Source organism: Stegostoma tigrinum, chromosome 2, assembly GCF_030684315.1.
Source record: "Stegostoma tigrinum isolate sSteTig4 chromosome 2, sSteTig4.hap1, whole genome shotgun sequence".
Lineage (NCBI taxonomy): Eukaryota > Metazoa > Chordata > Chondrichthyes > Orectolobiformes > Stegostomatidae > Stegostoma > Stegostoma tigrinum.
In genome coordinates, this window is record NC_081355.1 from 68,999,541 (window position 1) to 69,026,947 (window position 27,407).

General features: G+C 42.3%; 1 protein-coding gene across 4 annotated transcripts in view; it reads right to left on the reverse strand.

Annotated features, from left to right (window-relative positions):
* dgkb (diacylglycerol kinase, beta) overlaps positions 1-27,407 on the reverse strand; it is a 752,355-nt gene that overhangs the window by 546,940 nt on the left and 178,008 nt on the right. For all 4 annotated transcript variants that reach the window (XM_048520589.2, XM_048520551.2, XM_048520559.2 and 1 more), the window contains exons 7-8: positions 20,062-20,111; positions 10,911-10,985 (exon numbers count right to left, since the gene is read on the reverse strand). In XM_048520589.2, coding sequence (XP_048376546.1) covers positions 10,911-10,985; positions 20,062-20,111 — 125 coding nt within the window. The remainder of the gene's footprint in view (positions 1-10,910; positions 10,986-20,061; positions 20,112-27,407) is intronic.

The following is a 27,407-nucleotide window of genomic DNA, read 5'->3' on the forward strand; positions in this document are numbered from 1 at the left end:
TTGCGCTAGTCAGAGGTTGTCATTCTGAAAATGCCCCCTTTTATCACAACACTGCATCTATTAGATAACCGATACACTATCTACACCAGTATACGACTTCCAACACCATGAACTCTTAACTTGTCATGCAGCTGAAAAGGTTGTAACTTATGAAACACTTTACAGAAATCCAAATATATTACATCCATAGCTACGGGCTCGAAGAGCCATTGTATTAGTGCCCTTACCTCCAAGTTAGGACAAAGTTAACAGTCACATAACTTTTAAAAGTCACAAGAGCTTTTCCTGCTTCACCTCACAAGGCAGCAACACTCATAAAGCCTGTGATTTTAAATTAATTGGTTGGGCTACAACCTCATATCATGTGATTTTTTGACTCTGTCCAGCCCTCACTCCAAATATGTATGATGAAATTTCTTCACAGACTGATTAAAAAGTATTGATGACACCTACTGCTTCCCCTACATCAATCGTGCCTGTTACCTCTTTCAAGAATTCCAATGCATTTTGGGTTGTTTACTGGGTTAATTGCTTCCCTGAACTAATCGGTGATAAAACAATTGGCCCCTTCACTGTCTTCATTAAATGCAACTATTGTATGCTTCAAAATGGAGAAGTAGCCTATTCAATGCTTCATTGTGCAAACCAATATCAGTTAGTTATTTTTGTAAGTTATTGGAAGATGGAGTATCCATACAGAGCCACAGAGTCATAGAATTATACAGCACGGAAACAGAACCTTCAGTCCAGCTCATCCATGCCGACCAGGCATCCTGTATAAATCTAGTCCCATTTGCCGGCATTTGGGCCGTAAACCCTTCCTATTCATATACCCATCCAGATGCCTTTTAAGTGTTGTAATTGTACCAGCATTCACCACTTTCTCTGCCAGCTCATTACTGAAACGCACTATCCTCTGAGTGAAAAAGGTGCCCTTAGGTCCCTTTTATATCTTTCCCTCTCACCGTAAACTTATGCCCTCTAGTTTTGGACTCCCCTACTATGGGGAAAAGACCTTGATAATTTACCCTATCCATACCCCTCATGATTTTATAAACCTCTATAAGTTCACCCCTCAGCAACAGGCTATTCAACCTCTCCCTACAGCCCAAACCCTCTAACCCTGGCAACATCCTTTTAATTTTTTTCTGAACCCTTTCTAGTTTTGCAACATCGTTCCTTTAGCAGGGAGACCAGAACTGCATTCAATAGTCCAGAAGTGGCCCAGTCAATGTCCTGTACGACTGCAACGTGACCTCCCAACTCCTATACTCAATACACTGACCAATAAAGGCAAGCGTACCAAACACTTCCTTCACCATCCTCTCTACCTGCTAGTCCACTTTTGAGGAACTATGAACCCGCACACCCCAGACCTTTCCATTAACTGTCTAAATCCTGCCCTGACTTTCCTTTCCAAAATACAGCACCTCACATTTACCTAATTTAAATTCCATCTGCCACACATCAGCCCGTTGGCCCATCTGATCAAGATCCTGTTGTACTCTGAGGTAACCTTCTTTGCTGTCCACTACATCGCTGGTTGTAGTGTCATCTGCAAACTTATTAACCAAGCCTCTTACGTTCACATCCAAATCATTTATATATTTGTCCGTTATCTAGTTGCATCTCTTTCTCTGTTTTATCTGATCTACGTTTGAGAGGCAGTACACCTTTATTTGGAGTTGCGTGACTGAGGCCCACGACTCTGCCTTTCAAGTCTAAGTTATTGCAGATGAAAACCAAATATTGGAGTTAGTTTATCTTCCCCTCTGTTAGTGCAGAGTATTGACTATCACTTTTTATCTGGCACGTCGCTATGATTTTGTACTTAAATAAAAGCCATACTGAATAACAACAGAACTGTTTAGATAAAGCCAGATACATGCAATCACTAATCTATTAAAAACACTTGTTGGTTTGACCCTTTGGCTAGGTTTCGAAACAATTTCAGTTCACTTGTGCCATTTCCTAGTGAAATATTTGCAGTAAATTTATATTGCCTAGTTTGAGTATCTGTGACAGCAGTATTAGTGCAATCAAAGTGCCCTGAAAGAGATAGCTCCCATTTGACTGAACAAGTGACAAGACACTTTAATTCAACATATCAGTATTTCATAGAACAACTAATCAACTGAATTACCTGGTGATTAGTTGTTTTATGAAACACTGATATAAAGAATGAATGTCTCATTAGCATGCTAATTTTTGCTGCAAAACAGGATTGAGTTTTCCTGATTGAAATAGATTCATAGGGTTCGACTCTGCATCTTCAGTGGGTTTCTGTTACAGAATGTGGAAAGGAAGCAAGTGGAGTGTGTTTTAAATTCCAAATAAAATTTATAAATAAACTATATTTCCTGGATTTCACTTCTATTTTCTTCGGCAGTGCACATATCTTTTTCCATTTTGACCTTTCAGCAACAACAAAATTTGCATTTCAAGCTTTTTGCTTCATTTGGGGAGCTCACCAACAAGAAAATCTTGTATTTGCGTAGCACCTTTAATGTTGCAAACCATCTGGAATTTTTTTTATTGTAATGTTATCAAACAAAGTTTGGCACCAAGCTCCATTAGGAGACCAAAGGACAAGTCGAGAGGTATATTTTTAGGAGCATCTTGAAAAAAAATGAGGAATGGAGAAATGGAGAGAATTCCAGAGCTGGATGTTCTGAGCTTCCTGGATCTGAAGGTGGAATGACCACAAATATTGTGGGGCTGAGCTCCAGACTGCATTTTAGAGGCAATAGCCAATTAAGTTACTGCTGTTCGATTAAGAATGGCAACTAGCAAACAACAACCATCAGCAAAGTCAGGTGGTCAGTAGCTCAGCAGTCCTATGGGGTGCAGTGGAAGATGACAGCACAGTGATGTGTACCATCATAACTGGGTGTCCACTACCGCTAATGATCAGTCTGTTTTGCAGTAAGAGTTGTCACCTTAATTGTCCCTGGTGAGTGTTAAATTTTCACGCAGCAAGCTTTAAACTAAGGGAAGCATTTATTTCTCACTCTTTTACCCTGAATATAAAGCACAAGATCTCCACACTCACCACAGCATGCATTCACATAGACACATATGCATACACAAAGATTGATTAAAGGCAATATTCCCAAGGGATATCGGTGATCCATGCAGCAGCAGAAAAAAAATGCAAGGAATGCTGGTTACAGATAAAGCCAGTTCAGTTTATAGGTAAGTCAGTCTCTGGTTTCTCCTCTATTCGACAAGGTTGGCGTGGTTTCTTGAATGAAGCTGAAGCATAAATGATGAACTAAGATCTTATAAACTGAAGAATCCAAGGAGGTTTTGAAGCTTCTTCTGTAAAATATCATGTAGGTTGGTTCTCAGGTGAAACTGAAGTTGAGAACTGGTCTCTCTCTTCCCCCCCCCACATCAAAGTGGCACCCCCCAGGGGCGGCATAATGGCTCAGTGGTTAGCACGGCAGCCTCACAGCGCCAGGGACCCAGGTTCAATTCCAGCCTCGGGCGGCTGTCTGTGTGGAGTTTGCACATTCTCCCCGTGTCTGCGTGGGTTTCCTCCGGGTGCTCCAGTTTCCTCCCACAGTCCAAAGATGTGCAGGCTAGATGGATTGGCCATCCTAAATTGTCTGTAGTGTTCAGGGGTGTGTGGGTTATAGGGCAATGGGTCTGGGTGGGATGTTTCCAGGGCAGTGTGGACTTGTTGGGCCGAAGGGCCTGGTTCCACACTGTAGGGAATCTAATCTTAAAAAATCTAAAAAGGTATTGCTGTTAATTACCCTGGCTGCAGACTGACTACCAGCTAATACAGTGGCTTTTGGCTGATCACAGTCTGCAAACAGCTTCTGGTGGATTTAAAGGCAGACATCAGAATGGCTCACTGATCATATGACTTCCACAAGATCAATCTTATATTCTAAGAAAAGAATGGATTGGATGTTGAGAATGAGAATCTGGGCTGTTGTGACCTGGTGTTACATCCAACTTGTGCCTTTGTTTTTGAACAATGTACTGCATCCTTTCCAGTTCTATGTCAATCTGGAATGGTAAGGAAGGTAAATCATTGCAATTCACTAGAGAAGCCAGTGTCCCTTCAGTGGGCAGCTTTTGCAGCCCATTGTGTCCAGTTTTAAAGTATAAAATGATCGATTGAAGGTCCATAACATTCTGTGACGTGACACAAGTGCAAGTGGTGCAGATAAAGAGGGGACAACAGAGTTGAATGGAAATAGAAAGAGTGGAAGAGGGGGACAATCAAGATGAAGTGGACAAAGGAAGAGCGTAAAAAGGCCACTCGTGTCAGGGAGAAGTGGTGAACATTGGACCAGGAGTGATTTTCATCTTAGTGGGAAAGGAGATAGACTCCGATATTTATAACACAGGAGAGGATGTTTTGGCCATCATAGCCACACTGGTCAATAAAGATCTGACCACACATCCAATTCTCCAGCTGTTGGCCCATAGCCCTGGAGGTTATGGCTACACAAATAAATAGCTAAACATGGCGTAAATGTTGAGAGAGTTTGTGACTCAACCACACCTTTAGGCAGTTAGTGTCAGGCTCCCATTATTCACTGGGTGGAAAAAATCCTACATCAATTCTTCTCTTAGACTGCAGATTATTGAGCCTCTAATAAGGGAAAAGGTGCCTTTACATGTACCTTATTTATGCCCTCCATAATCTTATTTGCCTCTATCAGATCCCCTCATAACCTGCACTGCTCAAAGAAAAACAGTCTCATTCCACTATCCAATATTTTCTCATTCCACAAATCCTCCAACATTTGCAACAACCTGGTAAATCTCCCCTGTACACTTTCTCATGCAATCATATCCTGCCTATATAATATGGTGGCCAGAATCGCATGCAGTACTGCAGTTGAACCTTAACCAGCACTGAATCTCATGGGCTCTCAGTATCTCAAGTTGGCTGCCATAAGGAACTTTATCAATTGCCTTGACATCAATGCAGACCATATCAAAGGTATTACCTTCACTATATTCTTAGCTATCTCCTCAAATAAACTAAACTATGTGTGAGTTTCCCTTAGCAAATGGATGCTAATTACCACCCATTGACCCGAGCCTGTGCAAGTGCATTACACTCTCAGAATCCATCAAATGACTTCAACACCACTGGTAGTAGACCAACTGGCCTGTGATTTCCTGGTCTATCCCATTTTCCTTTTCCTCAATAAGCTGTGTTGTCTTACACACAGGAGCATGCAAGCATGCACAGTCATAGTAAAATCTCTAAAATAAACTGAAATCTAATAATTTGAAAAGCCTGACAAACTCTTAAAATTGGAAAAAAGGAAATGTGAAGAGGCAAAATATACTGTCAAATTGTGTAGTTTAAAAACTTCTTATAAACAACATTATAATGCAGATGCACATTTTAAAAAAAAAACTGATGAGTATGCACAGTTGGAATAGATCATCAGATGGTTGGTGTCAAAAGGCACTCTTTTTAATAAAGGAACAACACCAGCAGTCCTCCAGTCCTATAGCACCTCACCTATGGCCACAGCAAGTTTGAAAATTACTGCCAGGGCCCCTGGTATCTTCTCACTAGCCTCCTGCAACATCTCACATTGAGCTTGCAGATCTATCTACTTCTACGGCTTTTAACCTACCTGCACTGAAATAACTCCAAGAACACCAGTATCCTGTCACCAGGTCACCCTCTGTTTACACATGCATCGTACACAACACTGACACAGCTGACTCCCAGAGTGAACAGACCCCTGGCACTCCTGTTTACATCTGTTAGCCAGGGCTCCCTGACTGGACTGGATTAACAACCCCAGTCAGAGAACTCACTTTCTATAACAGCTAAGATAACAAAGTGTGGAGCTGGATGAACACAGCAGGCCAAGCAGCATCTCAGGAGCACAAGATGCTGCTTGGCCTGCTGTGTTCATCCAGCTCCACACTTTGTTATCTGGGATTCTCCAGCATCTGCAGTTCCCATTATCTCTTCTATAACAGCCATCTGGCTGACCTCATTGCAAACACCACAGGAACCTTCTCGATCTCAATGTTAATCTTTTCTAATATTTCAAAGCCTTCCAGCCCTATGTCTCTACCTGTGTTGTCCTTTTTTCACAAGGAGTACAGATGAAAAGTATTCATTGAGGACTGTACCCAAGTCTTGTGGATGCACACACAGATGACATCTATGTCTGGTACGCACCTGGGAGATGTAGTGGGATGTTTAATCCTTTCTAACACTTTTTGACCAACAACTTGTGTTTTACAGTGTTGTGTTTTACTGCCTTGAGCGCTACCACTCTCAAGAAACAACACAGAACACCTTCATTTTTTAAAAAATGTTCTTTTCTCAAATCTAAAATTTAATTGCAACAACATCCTTTCATTCCTTCACACGAGACACACACACACACACACACACACACACACACACACACACACACACACACACACACACACACACACACACACACACACACACACACACACACACACACAGGGTCCAAAGAGTCTCTATTACACTGGTTTTGCAAAACTTGGAAAAAATTGCAGGACTGAAGACACCTTATTGGTTCACAAATGAAAATGCAGTTGAAAGTTTCTGACACGAAGTTCACTAAAGTTTACTCCTTCCAACAATTGGTTCCTGATGTTGCCTCAATCAAAACTGTGGTGAAATACTCCCACTGTGAAGATAGAGTTCAATTCTGCAAGGGTTTAACTAAAAGGATATCTACTTCTCTGGCTATTTGGATTTTAGACACAGTTCTCTCCTTTGCTGGGCAGGATCTCTTCCCTCTGCGACCTCTTTGCCTCCCTCTAGACTGACATTCTGAACGCTCACGAAGTGCAAGCTGATGAAGGTCCTCAGCTGGTTTTTGTCAGGGGACCAAAATACCAGTTTTCCAACTCTTCACACAAACAGTTCATGACACATTGGTGCACAACAGTATAAACCTCAGTCATTTATATCTCCTTGCATGACGATGCTTTTGTCTTCACAACCATTTTGTTGAGCTCCAAAATAAACACAGCCAATTCTGGAGAAACTCAGCAGGTCTAGCAGATGCTTTTTCAGAAATGAAAGGGATCGGAAAATTTCTTTTTTTCCAATTGTCTCTACCATTTCAATAAAACAGTTTGTTCTCATGCGAACATTTTTGTCCTGGATCTGCTGAAATATTCTAACGAAGAGAAACATATTTTCCTCGTGGGCATGTTAGGTCCTTTAGAAGTTCATAATAAATGCCACATCTTCACAGCCTAACTGCATGATATCTGTCTACCATTTTCAATAGATTTACCCAAACAACTCTCCCCCTTCCCCACCACCCTCACCATTATCTTGTATTGTTTGTATTTTGTTTACTTTGCTTTTAGTCGAGTGGACCCATTTTCTCCTTTTCACATCTTAATTCACGTCTATTTTATATGTTTCTTTTCCATCACTATTAAGAAACCCTTTGCTTTTTACAATGAGCCTTCACACCATCATTTCCCTTGCTCCTGCTCTGCCTCTATCAAAGGCATAAACACAAGCATTTTCCAACCCTTTCAAGTTCTAAAGAAAAGTCATACTGGATTCAAAAGATTAACTCTGTTTCCCTCTCCACAGATTCTGCCAAATCAGCTGAGTTTCTCTAGCCCTTTCTGTACTTATTTCAGATTTTCCAGCATCCATAGTATTTTGTTACTATTTGTGGAATTCCAATCTGCAGATACTGCAGAGAGTGTAATTTGCAATTTTGAGACCTGTTGCTTTATAATGTCTCTTCAGTGGAATGTTTCTAACTAGTCATTTATATTTTAAAATCCTATCCAGACAAGTAGGGCAGATTGACAAAAAAAGACCTGAGTTTTAAGATAGCAGTAGTTGTTGTTAATGATCATGACTTTCCATGCAGGAATTGATGTCAATCCCAGTAAAGCTGGAATTTAACGTACCTAACTATTGTAGATAGTTTCTCACAGACCCTGATGTAAGATGATCCATTTCTCCAGCCCCAGAAATATGTTTATGTATCTATTCAACACAAAAATTGACCAGCCTTTTCAGCCATGACATGCTGTATTTGTAGCATTAGTCAGCCCCAGATCTTTGTATCCCACAAATGCATGTTTTACTTATAACTGGTGCAAGCAATTAAGCAAACTGTATGGGCTGTGTTGTGAAAATGTACAGGCGTTTAAGGCTCAACCACAAAGAACACATTGAACATGGCAAACAACAAAGTGAAATGAAAGATCCAACAAAATTAATGAAGAATTAAGCTGGTTTCAGGCTAAAGGTACTAACATTCAAAAACTCATTAACTAACTGTTTAGTAGTCAGGGAATTTAGTGTTGTTAATAAAACTGGAAGACCGAATCTATACTGAAGAATGTAGTCAAGATTTAAATGCGCCATGAGAACAGGAATAAGCCACTTGGCTGATCTTGAGAAGCATTTATCAGAATGAGTCCTCAACAATTCAGAAGAAGCAAAATGTGTCTATAGATAATTATTAGACCAAATCAAACCCTGAGCTCGGCAAAACATTTAGATCAATGGCTAGTTCCAACACGAGTTGAACCAAAAGCTCATTGAAACAAAAATGTCTTGTATTGTGACAGAGACCAAAATCGCTAAGAGACTATCAAAGGACTTTGATGATAAGATTACTAATAACATCGAACCTTCATCAGACTGTGGAAAAGATTCAAGTACCCATTATACTGTTCTGCCAACATAGATGAAATACCTGTGAGTTCTGACATACTCAAGAATCAAAAGGTGGAATAGGAGCTTTGGAAATGTTTCTTGAGAAAACCACAGGACATGAGGAGACACAATTCATGATGATATTAGCCTGCACTGGACAATGGACAAAAAAATTAAAGCCTCTGGTAATTTTTAAGTGTACATCCATTCTGGACATCAAGTTCCTTGTGGAAATTCGTGCGCATGTCCATGACAGTGGGTCAATGGATATGAATGAGTGAATTTGTGGATCGATAATGTGTAGAGTTGATGTTCCAGTGACCTACACAACATGTGCAGTTTATTAATATAGGAAATGCTTGGATCTCATATAACCAAGGAGATTAAGAGGCACCTGCAGGTAATTGCAGGTATATCAGGAGTTTAAATCCTTAGTTTAAACTCTTGGACGTGTCTCTCAATAAGCCACTCATATCAAGAACTGACTAGGTAGATAATTGCTGTACAAAAAACCTTCACAAAAGAGTGCAAAAATGCATTCTGCCCCATTTGATGTTTTATGCAGCTTTGTCATCAAACTGCATGATGGCATTAACACACAAACAACCAGATTGTTCAAAAATGCACAATATCCAATTCAATATATACAGCTCAATACAATTTTGTTGTGAGGGTGATGAGTATGAAACCAAAACTGGCTACAACTGATCTGGAGTAGGTTCCTTACTGTGATGCCAGAATGACGTGACATAAGAATGAATGTGATGAACTGTACGCCAGTTATCAAAGTCGACAAAATTGACAGTTGTAAAACTCTTAGTGGTTAAAGGCATCTTAACAGTAATAGCTCAATCAGTAAATTGGTTTGATTTAATATGAATTATTGTCTTTATTACCACATTTCAACATGGTGGCCTTCCATACCCTTGCTAATGGTTCACATTTCATATTCAGCAACTAAGCTGATTTCTGTTTTAGAAAGAGTTTTACAAGTTTCACAAGGTCGACTTATACTATGCGACCTGTTTCTCAACATGGAGAACAAGTGAGCAAAAGGAAGAAAGTGAATGAGACTAAATTAGGTCCGATCATGCTTCGATCACTGAGCAAATTCCAAAGTAGTATTGATGAGATCTGGAATTAGTAAACGGGCAATCTGTTTGGGCACAACTTGGCAGAGAAGGAAACAGAAATAGAATCAAAATGAAAATAACTAGCCAGAAGTTATTAATGACACAATCTCTTGGTGTAATGCATGTTTCCTGGTGACATCAACAACATGCTGCAGCAACAATGAGTCATTCCCAATTTGTTTTCATTCTATTGCTATGTAATGACCTAAAGATATCAATGACATTACAGTCTTGTTCAGATTATCACAACAATAGACCTATTCTTCACTGGAACAGAGATTAAACAGTAAATCATGTATCTGTACTCAGAAGTGTTTGTATTTTTGCTAATTACAGAGAATAATGGATGACTGGTAATAATTATAAGAATTTAACTGACAGAAGTCTTTGTGAACTGTAGAAGCAAATGTGTCACAAACAATCTGAACCCTGAGATTACTACTCAGAAATCATTCTATAATTAGTTATTGTTTCTGATGCATGAGGTTATTTTCTGCTTGTACGTCGCAGAGGAGGAGGCAGAAAAGTGACCTTAAAGGTCATTGCGTTGGAAACTTGTTTTTGTGACTGTACTAAGCATTCATGTCTCAAGTTCTATATCTGACTAAAAGCCATGATGTCAATTGGGTTTATTACAGCATTACTGTAAAAATTGTTTTTTTTAAGATTATAGTACATTTTGTTACTAAAAATATTCAATCACTCTTCTAATGAAAACCTATACATCTGCTGATAGAAGTCTAAAATGTCTGCCTCGTTAAGTATCAATATATCAATAAATATCCCTCAGGGACACTGGACTGCTCCTCGAATCCTAAGCTTGTCTGAGCAAGTTACTGAATATTTTTACACAACTTTATGTCTGTGCACTACAACTGGTATTCAGGACTTCAAATCTCAATGTCAATGACCAGCAACATTTCCAAAGACAAGATGCAGCACTTTGTCTTAAAAATATTTAATATCACAAAAAGATGAATCCCTATTAAAACAAAATCCTTTCAATTATTGATGCTTAAGAAATGCTTTTAAGGTTCTAAGCCCAAATGCACTAGTGTTCTTATAGCACCACCAAGTGAGTGAAAGTTGAAACTACATACTGGTTTCAGTTCAGTCACATCCCATTGAAGATATTCTGCTACATGCATCATCTGACTGATGATCTGGTCGAGTTCCTGGAGATGAGGAGAAGAAATAATTCAATGAAAAAGAAATCAATCTAAATTTCTATTTCTAGTGTTGCTTTTGAAAATGTTTCAAGAGAAACTTTTCTTAATATTGAAATATTAGTACATGCAGCTAAAAGTGCTCTTCGGAAATACAAAGAGAACAATCATGGAAAAGTTGACAGTTGAAACAGACTTGTGACAGCACACAGATTTCATCACATTTATTACCTTTCCACCTGATTGTCTCATCTGCTATACACACATGCTTATTATTCAAATAAAGAGTATGTTATTCAAGCTTGACAGAAACAAAATACACTGTCGGTATCTATAGTTTACCAAAAAAAATCATAACATCCTGAACTTTCACAACTGCTGTTCTTACTTCAACCTGCTCATCCATGGTTCTCATAACATTACTATCAAGCTTAAAACTAACATCAGGGAAAACATCCCAAATTTTGTGAGGTTCAAAAAAGGAAGACTGTGTAAGGACAGTTCTGGCGTACTCAATGTGGCAGCCAAAATGATTTACCTCAATTAACTCTGTGATATATTGGACTGGAACTGGACCAGTTCTGAACCAGTGTCACTGATCCTGAAACATTAACTCAGCTTTCTGTCCACACACACTGCCAGACCTGCTGGGTTTCTCCAGTAATTGCTGTTAATGTTTACTTCTTAAAGGAAACTTCTCAGAGACTGACAGTCACGATAACGTCAGATATAAGCCCAGCTGTTGTAAGCGCAATGCACCTAGAGGTCTCAATGGTAAGATAGTCATGGCAGGTGTCGTTTAAAACCTGCTTTCAGTCACGTGGTTCCACACATCAATCTATTTGCTCAACATCAGTGCTAATCACATCTTCCTTCTCATCCTTGTCCTCTTCCAGTGAGTTTCTCCATTCTGAACTCATATTGCTCATTTTGTCAGGAAATTATGCATGTGGTAGAGAATCCTGGTTTTCCAAATTTTGCCAGTATATTTGGTCAGCTTTCTGCTGATGTGGCTCATGACAATGTAATAGCTACTGAGAGTATCCCTGTGCTGCGCTCCCCAGTAATTCAAGTGTTGGCACAGGCCTCATCTGTATTTGTGCTTTGTGGGGTGCTATTCAGGTTTGTGAGCTATGGCTCATAAATGAGGGCTTAAAGTCCAACATTCCTGTAACTTGCAACAAATAACTTCTCAGTACAAACAAGATAGTTCTGGCCTATTTCAGAACTTCATACATGTAATCTGCAGATTTGGAAATATGAAATTAAAAAAGACAGTTGGAAATACACAGGTCTGACATCATCAATGGAGACAAATCTGAAATGTTGGGTAGAAAGTTCCCCATTCGGTAAATTTGGCTTTAAAATATTTCAGGGAGAAATTGCTAAGTAAGATGTGTTGGGTCCATTGTCCAATGAGCCCCTGCTTACAGGAGACCTTCCTGCAGATGCGCTCGCATCTGCAAAACCTATACATCAAGTACCTGACAGCCACTCTCATATAACCCCCAGAGGTCAAGCCCAGGATTTGAGTCAAGATGGCTTGTCACCATCTGGCCTGAAGTGCCCACCAGGCTTCCAGCACAAACCCATCTCACTGGAGCGGCAGCCATCCACTGACCCTCCCAGTAATGGTCAATGCAGTATTCAGATTTGGATGTGATGCTGACCTATGCTCTTAGCCTAAGGGCAGGTTTCAAACATTAACTCTGTTTCACTGTCTGCAGGTGCTGAAAGTCTTTCCAGCATTTTCTGATTGTATTATGCCATTGCTGACTGAGAAATACCTGCATATTAAATAAGTAACTGGGATGACAGCAACAACATGACATATGTTGTAACTTTGGTTGCTACTTTTTAAACAGGGGCAGAGGATCAGTTAAGTATATAATCGACAAGTAGTAGTCAATAAAATTACTACTCAAAGTATTTGTAAACATAAAGATGGGAAGGCCTGTTTGAGAAAATAGAGGCAAAAAATGGCAGATTAAGTTGCATGGTTTTTGACAGTTCTTTAAAAGATTGGGAAAGTTTTATTGTTAACCAAATGGGTTGATTAGCAGTGGAATGGAAAAACACAACAGTAGCCAATGTGTTAGAAGACCAGTGATAATGGGAACTGCAGATGCTGGAGAAACCGAGATAATAAAGTGTGGAGCTGGATGAACACAGCAGGCCAAGCAGCATCTCAGGAGCACAAAAGCTGACGTTTTGGGCCTAGACCCTTCATCAGAGAGGTGGATGGGGTGAGGGTTCTGGAATAAATAGGGGGAGAGGGGGAGGCGGACCGAAGATGGAGAGAAAAGAAGATAGGTGGAGAGAGTATAGGTGGGGAGGTAGGGAGGGGATAGGTCAGTCCAGGGAAGACGGACAGGTCAAGGAGGGGGGATGAGGTTAGTAGGTAGGTGATGGAGGTGCGGCTTGGGGTGGGAGGAAGGAATGGGTGAGAGGAAGAACAGGATAGGGAGGCAGAGACAGGTTGGACTGGTTTTTGGATGCAGTGGGTGGAGGGGAAGAACTGGGCTGGTTGTGTGGTGCAGTGGGGGGAGGAGACGAACTGGGCTGGTTTTGGGATGCGGTGGGGGAAGGGGAGATTTTGAAGCTGGTGAAGTCCACATTGACACCATTGGGCTGCAGGGTTCCCAAGCGGATTATGAGTTGCTGTTCCTGCAACCTTCGGGTGGCATCATTGTGGCACTGCAGGAGGCCCATGATGGACATGTCATCTAAAGAATGGGAGGGGGAGTGGAAATGGACAATACAAAGAGGCAGGCATAGCTGGGGCCCATGCGGGTGCCCATGGCCACCCCCTTAGTCTGTAGGAAGTGGGAGGAATCGAAAGAGAAGTTGTTGAGGGTGAGGACGAGTTCGGCTAGGCGGATGAGAGTGTCGGTGGAAGGGGACTGGTTGGGCCTGTGGGACAGGAAGAAGCGGAGGGCCTTGAGGCCATCTGCATGCGGAATACAGGTGTATAGGGACTGGACATCCATGGTGAATATGAGGTGTTGGGGGCCAGGGAATTGGAAGTCCTGGAGTAGGTGGAGGGCGTGGGTGGTGTCACGGGTGTAGGTAGGGAGTTCCTGGACCAAAGGGGAGAAAATGGAGTCCAGATAGGTGAGATGAGTTCGGTGGGGCAGGAACAGGCTGAGACAATGGGTCGACCAGGGCAGGCAGGTTTATGGATTTTGGGAAGGAGATAGAAACGGGCCGTGTGGGGTTGGGGAACAATGAGGTTGGAGGCTGTGGGTGGAAGGTCCCCTGAGGTGATGAGGTCATGAATGGTGTTGGAGATGATGGCTTGGTGCTCGCGTGTGGGGTCATGGTCGAGGGGGCGGTAGGAGGTGGTGTCGGAGAGTTGGCGTTTGGCCTCGGCGATATAGAGGTCAGTGCGTCATACTACCACTGCGCCGCCCTTGTCTGCGGGTTTGATGGTGAGGTTGGAGTTGGAGCGGAGGGCAGCCCATTCTGCGGGGGAGAGGATGGAGTGGGCGAGAGGGGTGGACAGGTTGAGGACTTCCGATTCCCTGGCCCCCAACACCTCATTTTCACCATGGACGTCCAGTCCCTGTACACCTGTATTCCGCATGCAGATGGCATCAAGGCCCTCCACTTCTCCCTGTCCCGCAGGTCCAACCAGTCCCCTTCCACCAACACCCTCATCCACCTAGCCGAACTCGTCTTCACCATCAACAACTTCTCTTTTGACTCCTCCCACTTCCTACAGACTAAAGGGGTGGCCATGGGCACCCGCATGGGCCCCAGCTATGCATGCCTCTTTGTACGTTATGTGGAACAGTCCCTCTTCCGCACTTACACAGGCCCCAAACCCCACCTCTTCCTCCGTTACATTGATGACTGTATCGGCGCCGCCTCTTGCTCCCCAGAGGAGCTCGAACAGTTCATCCACTTCACCAACACCTTCCACCCCAACCTTCAGTTCACCTGGGCCATCTCCAGCACATCCCTCACCTTCCTGGACCTCTCAGTCTCCATCTCAGGCAACCAGCTTGTAACTGATGTCCATTTCAAGCCCACCGACTCATAACAGCTACCTAGAATACACCGCCTCCCACCCACCCTCCTGCAAAAATTCCATCCCCTATTCCCAATTCCTCCGCCTCCGCCGCATCTGCTCCCACGATGAGGCATTCCACTCCTGCACATCCCAGATGTCCAAGTTCTTTAAGGACCGCAACTTTCCCCCCACAGTGGTCGAGAACTCCCTTGACCGCATCTCCCGCATTTCCCGCAACATATCCCTCACACCCCGCCCCCGCCACAACCGCCCAAAGAGGATACCCCTCGTTCTCACACACCACCCCACCAACCTCCGGAGACAACGCATCATCCTCCTACACTTCCGCCATCTACAATCCGACCCCAGCACCCAAGACATTTTTCCATCCCCACCCTTGTCTGCCTTCCGGAGAGACCACTCTCTCTGTGAGTCCCTTGTTCACTCCACACTGCCCTCCAACCCCACCATACCCGGCACCTTCCCCTGCAACCACAGAAAATGCTACACTTGCCCCCACACCTCCTCCCTCACCCCTATCCCAGGCCCCAAGATGACTTTCCATATTAAGCAGAGGTTCACCCGCACATCTGCCAATGTGGTATACTGCATCCATTGTACCCGGTGTGGCCTCCTCTACATTGGGGAAACCAAGCGGGGGCTTGGGGACAGCTTTGCAGAACACCTCCGCTTGGTTCGCAGTAAACAACTGCACCTCCCAGTCGCAAACCATTTCAACTCCCCCTCCCATTCTTTAGATGACATGTCCATCATGGGCCTCCTGCAGTGCCACAATGATGCCACCCGAAGGTTGCAGGAACAGCAACTCATATTCCGCTTGGCAACCCTGCAGCCCCATGGCATCAATGTGGACTTCACCAGCTTCAAAATCTCCCCTTCCCCCACTGCATCCCAAAACCAGCCCAGCTCGTCCCCTCCACCCACTGCACCACACAACTAGCCCAGCTCTTCCCCTCCACCCACTGCATCCCAAAACCAGCCCAACCTGTCTCTGCCTCCCTAACCTGTTCTTCCTCTCACCCATTCCTTCTTCCCACCCCAAGCCACACCTCCATCTCCTACCTACTAACCTCATCCCACCTCCTTGACCTGTCCGTCTTCCCTGGACTGACCTATCCCCTCCCTACCTCCCCACCTATACTCTCCCCACTTATCTTCTTTTCTCTCCATCTTCGGTCCGCCTCCCCCTCTCTCCCTATTTATTCCAGAACCCTCACCCCATCCCCCTCTCTGATGAAGGGTCTAGGCCCAAAACATCAGCTTTTGTGCTCCTGAGATGCTGCTGTGCCTGCTGTGTTCATCCAGCCTCACATTTTATTGTGTTAGAAGACCAGTTGGTTTATCTTAGCGGTGTTGTTAGACCACTGAGAGAATTCCCTCCTCTCTTGAATTTACCTAGCAGACAGATGAAGTTTGTTTTTTTATTTAATATCCCGTCCAAAGAAACAATTCTTTTGTTCTTCTGTTTTATGTTCATGAAAATTTCAATTCTCTGCAGTCAGTTTAGAAAATCCCCAGAACTATTCAACACAAATAGTGGATTACAAGCTGCAAACATTATTTTTTAATCATTTACCTTTCTGTCACTCCACCATGTCATTCATTACAACCTATATTGAACTATTTACCTCTGTTACCAAGATAACCAACTGTATACCTTCTTAAAACAGAAACATAAATTCCCGGAGAAACCTCAGCAGGTCTGGCAGCATCTGCGAAGAGAAAACTGAGTTAACATTTCAGGTCCTATGTCTTATGGTCTTATGGGCTATGGGGAGAGCGCAGGGAAGTGGAGTTGAATTGCCCATCAGCCATGATTTAAATGCTGGAGTGGACTTGATGGACCGAACGGCCTTACTTCCACTCCTATGTCTATTGGTCTTATGGTCTTATGGTCCAGTGACTCTTCTGGCTCTCCCTAGATGCTGACAGACCTGCTGAGTTTTTCCAGCACTTTCTGTTTATGTTTCAGATTTCCAGCATTTGTGGTTCTTATATACTTTATCTAAATTAATTTCAGAATTTTAAACAATTCCATCAACCGGATTCTTTTTAAATAAACAAAATTTATTAATTAAATATATAAAACAAGACTTATACAACAAAGACACAAATATGATTAGACATAGCTCGAAATATGAAGGTGTAAATATTAAGCCAACTCAGCAACCCAACATAACACACAGACACACACAAATGTGCGCGCGCACACTCACTCTAAAGAAAAAAAAGTGATTTCTCTGCAAAAGTCAATTTAAAAATTTGAAAAGGAAACTGCTTTGCTTATGTGTGATTGTGATATTGGGAACTGCAGATGCTGGAGAATCCAAGATAACAAAGTGTGGAGCTGGATGAACACAGCAGGCCAAGCAGCATCTCAGGAGCACAAAAGCTGACGTTTCAGGCCTAGACCCTTCAGGTTTTGTGCTCCTGAGATGCTGTTTGGCCTGCTGTGTTTATCCAGCTCCACACTTTGTTATGTTGCTTTGCTTATGTATTTGTTAATTCTTTGGTAGAAGAGGATAAGATAACAAATGTTCCAGATGGTTTTTGGTCATGCAGGCAGATCATAAGGCACATGTAGGTTGCCACAAGGACCTTTTCAGAAGCAGTTTGATCTGAAAATGTCGTAAATAGGCTTCCCAAGACAATAACTGCGCCAGTTTTGTTTTCTCCAGTTCTCACACAGACTCTCAAAAAGGGGCAAAAAGGATTTCAAAATCAAAATGACTTTTCCAAAATAAATTCATCAAACTCCTGACAGCCATAAGCCTTGGCATTTGACTTCTCTGTTAACAAGTCAAAGTTGTCCCTTATTCTATCAGGCTCTAACTGTTTATTTTGTTGCTTCAGTGCATTTTCTTTTGTAAAACTGTTAAAGTTCCTTTCCGGTAATTCTCTTTTGAAATAAAAAAACACAAGTCTCAGCATGTCTAGTCTTTTTAACTGAACCAATTTTCACAATCTGTTAATCATGATTCCTCAAAAATGTTAATAATGAAAGCATAATAATATAACAACATAGAAAACATTGTAATGAAGGAAGTGGAAAATATTTGAGAGGCTGGCTTTGTATGTACTTAAGGTAAATTTTTAAAGTGAACTGCTAAGCTAAAAATGTTGAAAAATATCAATCTTACACACATTTTTACACCTCTATTCACTATTAAAGTATTTTAGTTTAGAAGACCTAAACACTGTTGGGTCTACCTACTATTTCAAAAACTTATATATCAAAATGTTGAAAACCATTTGCTAGCTGTCAATACGCATAACAGAATAGCCTGCATGTTACCAGGGAAAAGATGCTAGATGATAACCACGGAACCAATCTTAGTTGCATAGCAATATGGTAAAATATACATTTAAAAATGAGACTACAGCAAATGTCATGCAAAATTCCCGACTTTGTCTGACCAACTGCTGTTACTAGCTGATACAGACTTTTTCATTACTTGCAGAAATGTAGCTTTTTGAATTACTGGTAGCTGTTATAGACTTATTGCCAGTATTATAATTTGAAGTATTTTTCTAGTGTTAAGTTATAAAAACAAAAGGGATTTTTTCACTTTAATCTCAAATTTACACAACTTTAGTGAGCTAACTTTTTTCTTAGACACAAATCATAGAAATAATTGAAATTGTTAACATTATACACATAAAGTTGGTGAGAAGAGAATTTTTTTTATTTCAGCATATAAAATGCTTGCTCTTCTGTTTCAAACACGAGCAATGTATTCTTATTATACCAATGCACTTTTCCAACCGCAATGAATGAATTACTCATTAATGTTTGCTAGTAACTGGGTTGAATTTAATATTTCTTCCAAGGTGTGAGCATAGAGGGCTGTGAAAATTCTTGAATGTGCCACACATTGTAGCAAACAGGCTGCTCGCAAGAGTGAGGTCAAGGAGAGTAGCAGTGCTTAACATCAAACATCAGTGGTAACAGCCTACTTGGCTGGAGAGAACAAGACAAAATATAGCTGTGATTAGAGGTGCAGCAACAAGGTGAGAAAGGGAATATCCAATTGGAGGAGCAGTGAAGACGGGCAGGACAGGGATGATGTGATTGCAGGAGCAATGAGCATGGCAGTAAGGGGTTCTGTGGTTGCAGGGTGTAGGCATATTAGAGAGGGGCAGAGAAGTGGTACAGTGAGACTGCTGAGGAGCAGGTGAAGTCAAGAGCGTGGGCATGGCATGGCTGGAAGAGCTAAAATAAGATTTGGGAAATGTGACAGAATTGGACTAGTGAAAGGAGAATTGGATTGATGCATCGAACAGTACCACAATGTGACCAGTTACAGTGGAAGCAAATTGGGACCACTGGAGTTATAAGTGGTACTTTAGGAGAGACGATAAATGTGGAAGGAAAACAATGTATCCTCTGACTTCCTGTGTGCTTCTTCATATTGAGATAAAGAAGTTGCTGACAAGTTTGTGAAAGCTCAGTGGCTATCAGAATTTAAACTCCCCCGGGAAAAATCAGCACCAAGATCAAAACATATTTGGAAAGAGTTGTTGCGCACACAGATATCATTTTAAAAATCTATGACATTATATTGTAATAGAATGTGAAAACTGTGGGGGCTATTCATTTTGCTTGGAGGGTTTTGACAGTGAAAGTTTGTAGGAGCTAATTTAACTATCCTTGAAGTCAAGCATGATCTCTGTCCTTTGTGGACAGGGTATAATCCCAATAGGAACTCTGACATAAGTCCCTGTTTATTGTAGCGTTAAGAACTTCATTACATCAGTCTGGTTTGAGATAGTCTTAATCTATTGTGTCACTCTGACTATTTAATTACAAATGAAACACAAAACCAAAAATAACAGCAAATCTTCTCTGATTCACTGCGCTATGAGGTTTATAAAGGCGATGTATAAGCAATAGTGAAACATACACATCATTTTAGCAAATAAAAACTTCATTTGATAAATATATTTGTTACATAAAAATCTAAACATGTAAGCAAGAATCAATAGCCTATCTACCATAAAATACAAACAATATAACTCTATTGATTGATAGGTCGCTCATCACCTTACCGAGCTATCTAGCGATCCATTTCCATCAGTGTCATAAAGACGGAACATAACTAAAAGGAAAAATAAAAGAAGCTTATTAAAAATAAAATATGTTGATGGAGATTTCAGTTTCCATCACAAGTACAGTCACTATGTAAATATTTTCACTATTGTTGCTGAATATTCTCTCATACTAAGTCAGAGGTCACACAACAGCAGGTTGTAGTCCAAAGGGTTTATTTGAAATCGCAAGCTTTTGGAGTGTCATCCCTTTGTCAGGTGAAGTGAGTGAGAAGCACGCAGAATTTACGGGCAGAGGGATCAAAAGATCATACAAATGATGTGAGTCGAGTGTTACTCCAACCTGGTGTCGTGTAACTTCTTACTTTGTCCACCCCAGGCAAAACACTGACACTTCTACATCATTCTCTCGTAATATTATAACTCTGTGTAATTATCTGATCATTCTCACTTGCAAGTATTGCTATTGTATCACAATGCTGTATAGGTTACCACTTATACTTCACAGATTTATGATTAACATTTAAATGTGTAATATTTAAAGAATTGTTAAACTGAAGCTTCCTCCATATATTTTCATCTGCTTGGATAATTAATAACTGCTGTTAAACAGAAAGATAAGATGAAATATAACTTTCTGTTTGTTAATATTCTTTAAATAATTGCGTTACCTTTACAATAAATTATTTGCGTTATCTAAGAAATGTGCATTATATCTTGCTGAAGAAGAAGTTCGAATAGAAGTTTGGCAACTTTGTTTAACAAGTAGCTTGGAACATTTCAAAACACAATGCAAGGCTATCCCTAACCTGTTCTTCCTCTCACCCATCCCTTCCTCCCACTCCAAGCCGCACCTCCATCTCCTAACTACTAACCTCATCCCACCTCCTTGACCTGTCCATCTTCCCTGGACTGACCTATCCCCTCCCCACCTCCCCACCTATACTCTCCTCTCCACCTATCTTCTTTTCTCTCCATCTTCGGTCCGCCTCCCCCTCTCTCCCTATTTATTCCAGAACCCTCAGCCCATCCCCCTCCCTGATGAAGGGTCTCGGCCCGAAACGTCAGTTTTTGTGCTCCTGAGATGCTGCTTGGCCTGCTGTGTTCATCCAGCCTCACATTTTATTATCTTGGATTCTCCAGCATCCGCAGTTCCCATTATCTCTATAAAAAGTGATGGTCAGGATCGTGACAAAACTAATGCATTTGAATTTATGCATCGAGTACATTTGATTCGTACGTACTTTCAGAAATACATCATATCAAGACAGAATCTATGACTTGCCCACTGAATCTCATGAAGCAATACATAAAGGCCAACTTTTTTTCCTAAACTAGCTATTAATCACTGTTGCATGATTCCTAATCAAGTCCAAAAAAAACCTGATAGATGCACAAATTCAAATGCATTAGTTTTGTCACGATCCTCACCTTTTTATAGCCTTGCACTGTGTTTTGAAATGTTCCAAGTTACTTACTCGTTAAACAAAATTAACTAACTTCTAAGCTAGCTTCTTCTGCAGCAACATATAATGCACATTTCTTAGACAACGCTTGTAGTTTATTGTAAAGGTAATGCAATTATTTCAAGAACGCTGTCAGCTGGTTGCACAAATCTTTAAAAAAAGTGCAGCTTTCCGAGCTGCCAATAATGGCACTGTTTTTTTTATTGAAAACTGACACACAACATTTATTTTATTGCCAAGCAACATAATCATCTATCGATTGTCGTTGTCAGGCTGACCCATTAGTTTCAGAACACGATGTGTGACAATAATGACAAATAATTTTAAAAGCTCTTGAGCAAAGATTTCTCAATATTGAGACAACAGTGCAGTAACCTGAACCACATGCACATACACAAACATTCAGAGGGTGTTTGGAAAGGTCAGAAAGTATCAAATCATGTTTAGAGCCCTGGAGCATCATTGCAGCAATGTCATTGAGCTGCTCCCCACTGGGCACAAAGAGCACGGTGTGAGCGCGATGAAAGGAAAAGGGAGAAACATATGAAGAGCCAATCCGAAGCCTGAAGTCTAGCCATATGGGTGTTAAAGAAATGTGCAGAGCAGCATGTGAGGTAGATATACAAGCATTAAGAAATACAGTTCATGGAATAGAATTTCAATAATACATCAGTGAGCTTACAGACTCATCTCTGAATTCCATGTATTGCAATATTTAACCTTAACATGTAATAGAGAGCATTGTAAAGAAGCCCAAGCCTGAAAATGTTCTTGAACTTGCTTTCTTCTTGACCAATGAGTTTTGAACCCCAACTCACAGATGTGGGTATAAAACCATACAACAAGAGTTGTCATGTACAGATACACATATAAGTAACACAGGGACATTGAAACATAGAACCAGGACTGGGCCATTCAGCCTGTTGAGCCTGCTGCACCTAGCAATTAGATCATGTCTGATCTACTTCAAACCTACCTTCGCACATCATCACAATCTCCTTTAACGTCTCTAGATATCTCTCAGTTTCTGTCACATACATGTTTAATGATTGAACATCCATACCCTTTGCGTTAAAGGATTCCGCCTTATCTCAGTCTTAAATGGTCTCCTCGTTATCCTGCGATTATGTCCACCGACTTTAGATTCACCAAACAGTGAAATATTTTGCCTACATCAACCTGGTCACAAGCTGTCAGGATTTTATATGTTTCAAATAGGTCATCCTTCCTTCTTTGAAACCATTGTGAACACAGACACATTCTCCTCAGTCTGTCTTCATAAAACATTTGTGACATCCCAGAGATTAATTCTCATCAACCTTCACACTGCTGCCCGCACCCCCTCCTTCAGTAAAGGCACCAAAAGCTGCGCATAATGCAGTATGTTAGGATATGGTGATGTGGCAAAGGGAGTGGGGGGACTGGAGTACTACACTGTCAGAGGTGCTGTTCTTCCAAGGTCTCATTCTCTGCTCAGGTGGGTGTGAAAGATCAATGGCAAGGTTTCAAAGTTAAGTATTTGTTGAGGGGGCGGGAAGAGACGGGTTGAAGATTTATAACCTATGTAAACCCAATGGGATCCCACAACACAATAGATAGGTTCTTTACTCATTAGTGTGCCGTTGTCGGTGGGAAATTTTTGTGCACAAATTTACTGATTATGGAGGACAGACGTCTGTCTGAGGAAAGCATCATGGGAGCTGCCTGGGAATCTCGTACCCACCTCCGAATACAGCACTGTTGCAGGTCAGCCAAGCACTGATGAAATGGAAGCCCTTGGAGCTGATAAACTTGCTGGAGTAATTGAGATATATTTTAACTCTTGTACACGCGCGTGCGATGATGTTGGATGCCTGGGGAAAGTCAGTGGTGGCTACAAACCTAATTCAGACTGGCATTACCACAACTGAAGTTGACAGCCCTGATAAATAAGCCATCCCTCTTTATCAAAGGCACACTGCAAAAATCCTGTGAATGTCTTCGGCAGAGATCGGGTAGGATCGAATATGAAAGATCTTGAAGATGGTCATCACTTTGACAGCCAAGGGGGAAGCGGTGCTGCGAGATTCACTTGGCAACATCTCTAGTTTCAACAGGCTGCAAATGTCTGACATCACCAAACACAAGCACCTGAGCCGACCGAAGCCCTGCTGGTCTGATAGCTCAGAGTTAACCCACTTGCTGTGGTCCTATGTGATGGTGATGGCCTCCTGCATGTTGCAGCTCTCTGTTGATGCCCTCAGTCCTGTGGAAATACAGCAGTCGGCAGCCTGTTGACAGTGCAGCTGCTGGTCTTTTTGGTCTTCAGCTGAGTTCTGAAGTGACCAAGTATTACAGATAATAAAGTGTGAAGCTGGATGAACACAGCAGGCCAAGCAGCATCTCAGGAGCACAAAAGCTGACGTTTCGGGCCTAGACCCTTCATCAGAGAGTATAACAGATGCCCATTACTGACCTGATAGATCAGAGTTCCCAAAGTGCAGGTCAGGCCACCAAACATGCAAAGTATAAACGCCACTCCCAACATTTTCAAAACAACTTCTCAACACAAATATTAAAATCAAAGCCTTTCTCATAAGAATGCAAGAAAACAGCTTTGAGGGTTGACTCTTTATTGGCATTGCTTCCTCTTCATAACTCCAATTCCTCAATAGCTCCTTCTTCGTTTTGCACTCTGCAATCACTACTGAATTCCAAGAAGCTGAGAGCCCTTGGAACCAAAGGCAAACTTCAAAATCCTCAAGAACAGAGGTGCAGCTGACCGTTTAATACATTAAAATTGACAGCTGACCTTCTTTGGGGGCTGGTCTCACCAGCAGCCTAACATGGTGTAGGTAAATATGAGTGGGAGTCACAAGTCTCACCTGACTTCCTACTGTGCCAGTACTTTACCAAGATTCACCTACAATCATGTTCACCAAATTATTGTTCCCGACAGTACAACCATTGACAATTTCAGATTGCAGTTGATGGTGAGGGAGCAGTAGCTGTAAGTAATCCACAGGGGGTGCTCTCTCCCTGCTTTTTCTTTTTGGGAGCACAGCAAGAATGAAAAAAAGCCTGTTCCCTTGCTCTGCAGCTGCAGAAATCTGAGTTCTGGATTTTGGAACTCAAGTATGGACAGAGTCAGTGTGGTATCCACACAAAGCTGAGAACTACATAAATAGTAGATTTAGCAAAGTGAGCCCAAAGCCCATTAAGTGCATGCAGGCAGAGAGGGAATGGAGATCACTGGACAGTTTAAGGATGGTCATCACTTTGACGGAGGGAAGCGGTGCCGCAAGATTCACTTGGCAACAGCTCCAGTTTCAACAGGCTGCAAATGTCTAACATCACCAAACACGAGCACCTGAGCCTACCTAACCCGTGCTGGTCTGATAGGTCTTAAGGAAAACTTAGCAAGTAGTGCAGGAGCCCTCAGAGTTTATCTCACTCGTGAACTAGTTTTTCATTTTGGATCCTAGTGAGGATGATGGTTCATCAGAGCAATGTGGCAGAAGCCAAGCTGCTCAGCTGCACAGGAGCGGCAAAAGAGGGGAGAAAGTGCAATAGTGCTAGATGGAGATAATAAAAACTGCCAATACTGGAGTCAGAGGTAACATGGTGTGGAGCTGGAGGGACACAGAAAGCCAGGCAGCATCAGAGGAGAAGGAAAGTTGACGTTTCGGGTCTGGACTCTTCTTCAGAAATGGGAGAGGGGGAAGCGAGCTGGGAAATAAATAAAGGAGGAGGGGTGGAGCTAGGGGAAGGTAGGTGGGATGTGATAGGTGGACACAGGTAAGGGTAGTGGGGATTGGTCAGTGGGAAGGGTAGGCCGGATTAGGTGGGGAGAAAAGATGGACGGGTTGTGTCAGGTAAAGGAAGCAGGGATGAGAGGGAGGTTTGGACGTGGGATAAACCTGGGAGTGCGGAGATTTTAAAACTGGTGAATTCTATGTTCAGGCCATTGGGCTGTGGGCTCCTGAGGCAGAATTGAGGTGCTGCTCCTCTAGTTTGCGAGTAATGTCATTGTTACACTGGAGGAGGCCCAGGGCGGACATGTCACCCAGAGAGTGTGAGGGGGAGTTAAAATGGTTGGCAAGTGGAAGGTGTTGTCCTTTGTCACGTACAGACAATAACTTTCTTAAAAAGTGGCAATTAACATTCACACCACACGTGTCAGGCTATGACCACTGCCAATAAGAGAAAAAGAGAAAATCTAACCACTGCCCCTTGACTGCCAATGGCATTACCATCCCTGAATCCCCCATAATAAACACCGTGGGAGTTACTATTGACTAGATACTCACTGGACTCACCATATAAGTACAGTCACTGCAACAGAGTAAGTCTGAGGCAAGGAATGCTGCAGCCAGTAACTCATGTCCTAACTTCCCACCAAGGCACAACTCAGGAGTGTCTCCAATTTTGGGCCCCATACTAGCCCTGGAGCGTGTCCAGCGGAGATTCACACGGATGATCCCTGGAATGGTAGGTTTAACGTACGATGAACGGCTCAGAATCCTGGGATTGTACTCATTAGAGTTTAGAAGGTTGAGGGGAGATCTAATAGAAACTTACAAGATAACGTATGGTTTAGAAGGAGTGGATGCTAGGAAGTTGTTTCCGTTAGGTGGGGAGATTAGGACCCGTGGGCACAGCCTTAAAATTAGAGGGGGTAAATTTAAAACGGAAATGAGGCAACATTTCTTCAGACAGAGAGTGGTGGGCTTGTGGAATTCATTGCCATGGAGTGGCAAAAGTGGGGTTGGATACCTTCAAGGCAGAGATCAATAAATTCTTGATCTCAAAAGGAATCAAGGGCTACGTGGAGAGTGCAGGGAAGTGGAGTTGAAATGCCCATCAGCCATGATTTAAATGGCGGAGTGGACTTGATGGGCTGAATGGCCTTACTTGCACTCCTATGTCTTATGGTCTTATGGTCTTAATACTCCCCACTTGCCTGGATGAGTGCAGCCCCAACAACACTCAAGAAGCTTGACACCATCCGGGACAAAGCAGCCCACTTGATTGACACCACATCCGCAAGCATTCACTCCCTCCACCACCGACGCTCAGTCGCTATAGGGTGCACCATCCACAAGATGCACTGCAGAAATTCACCAAGGCTCTTCAGACAACAGTTTCCAAACCCATGGTCACTACTCCTTACAAAGACAAGGGCAGCAGATACACCAGAACACCAGCACCTGCAAGTTCCCCTCCACCCACCATCCTAACATAAAAGCACAGTTCCTTCAATGTAGCAGGGTCAAAATCCTAGAATTCCCTCCCTAACTGCGTTGTGGGTTTACCAACAGCAGTCAGACTGCAGCAATTCAAGAAAGGAGCTCACCACCAACTTCTCAAGGGCAACTCAGGGCAGGCAATAAATGGTGGCCAGTCAGCGACATCCACATCCCAATATAATGACTAAAATAAAACCAAAATCAGGGCAGTTATGACAGCATGAGGAGAAGTTATACAGTCTGACAGTCATAAGGTTTTACAGCGTGGAAGCAGACCCTTTTAGTCCGATGCTTCCATGTCAATCAGATATCCTACACTGATCTCGTCCCATTTGCTAGCATTTAGCCCATATCCCTCTAAACATTTCCTCTTCATATATCGATTGAGATGCTTTTTAAGTGCTGTAATTGTACCAGCCTCCAACACTTCCTCTGGCAGCTCGCTCCATACACACACCAACCTCTTAGATGAAAACACTGCCTCTTGGGTTCCTTTCAAATCCTTCCCCTCTTACCTTAAACTCATGCCCCCTAGTTTTGGACTCCCTCACACTAGGGAAAAAGACTTTTCACTACCCTATCCATGCCCCTCGTGATTTCATTAATCTCCATAAGGTCGCCCCCCTCAGCCTCCGACATTCCACGGAAAAAG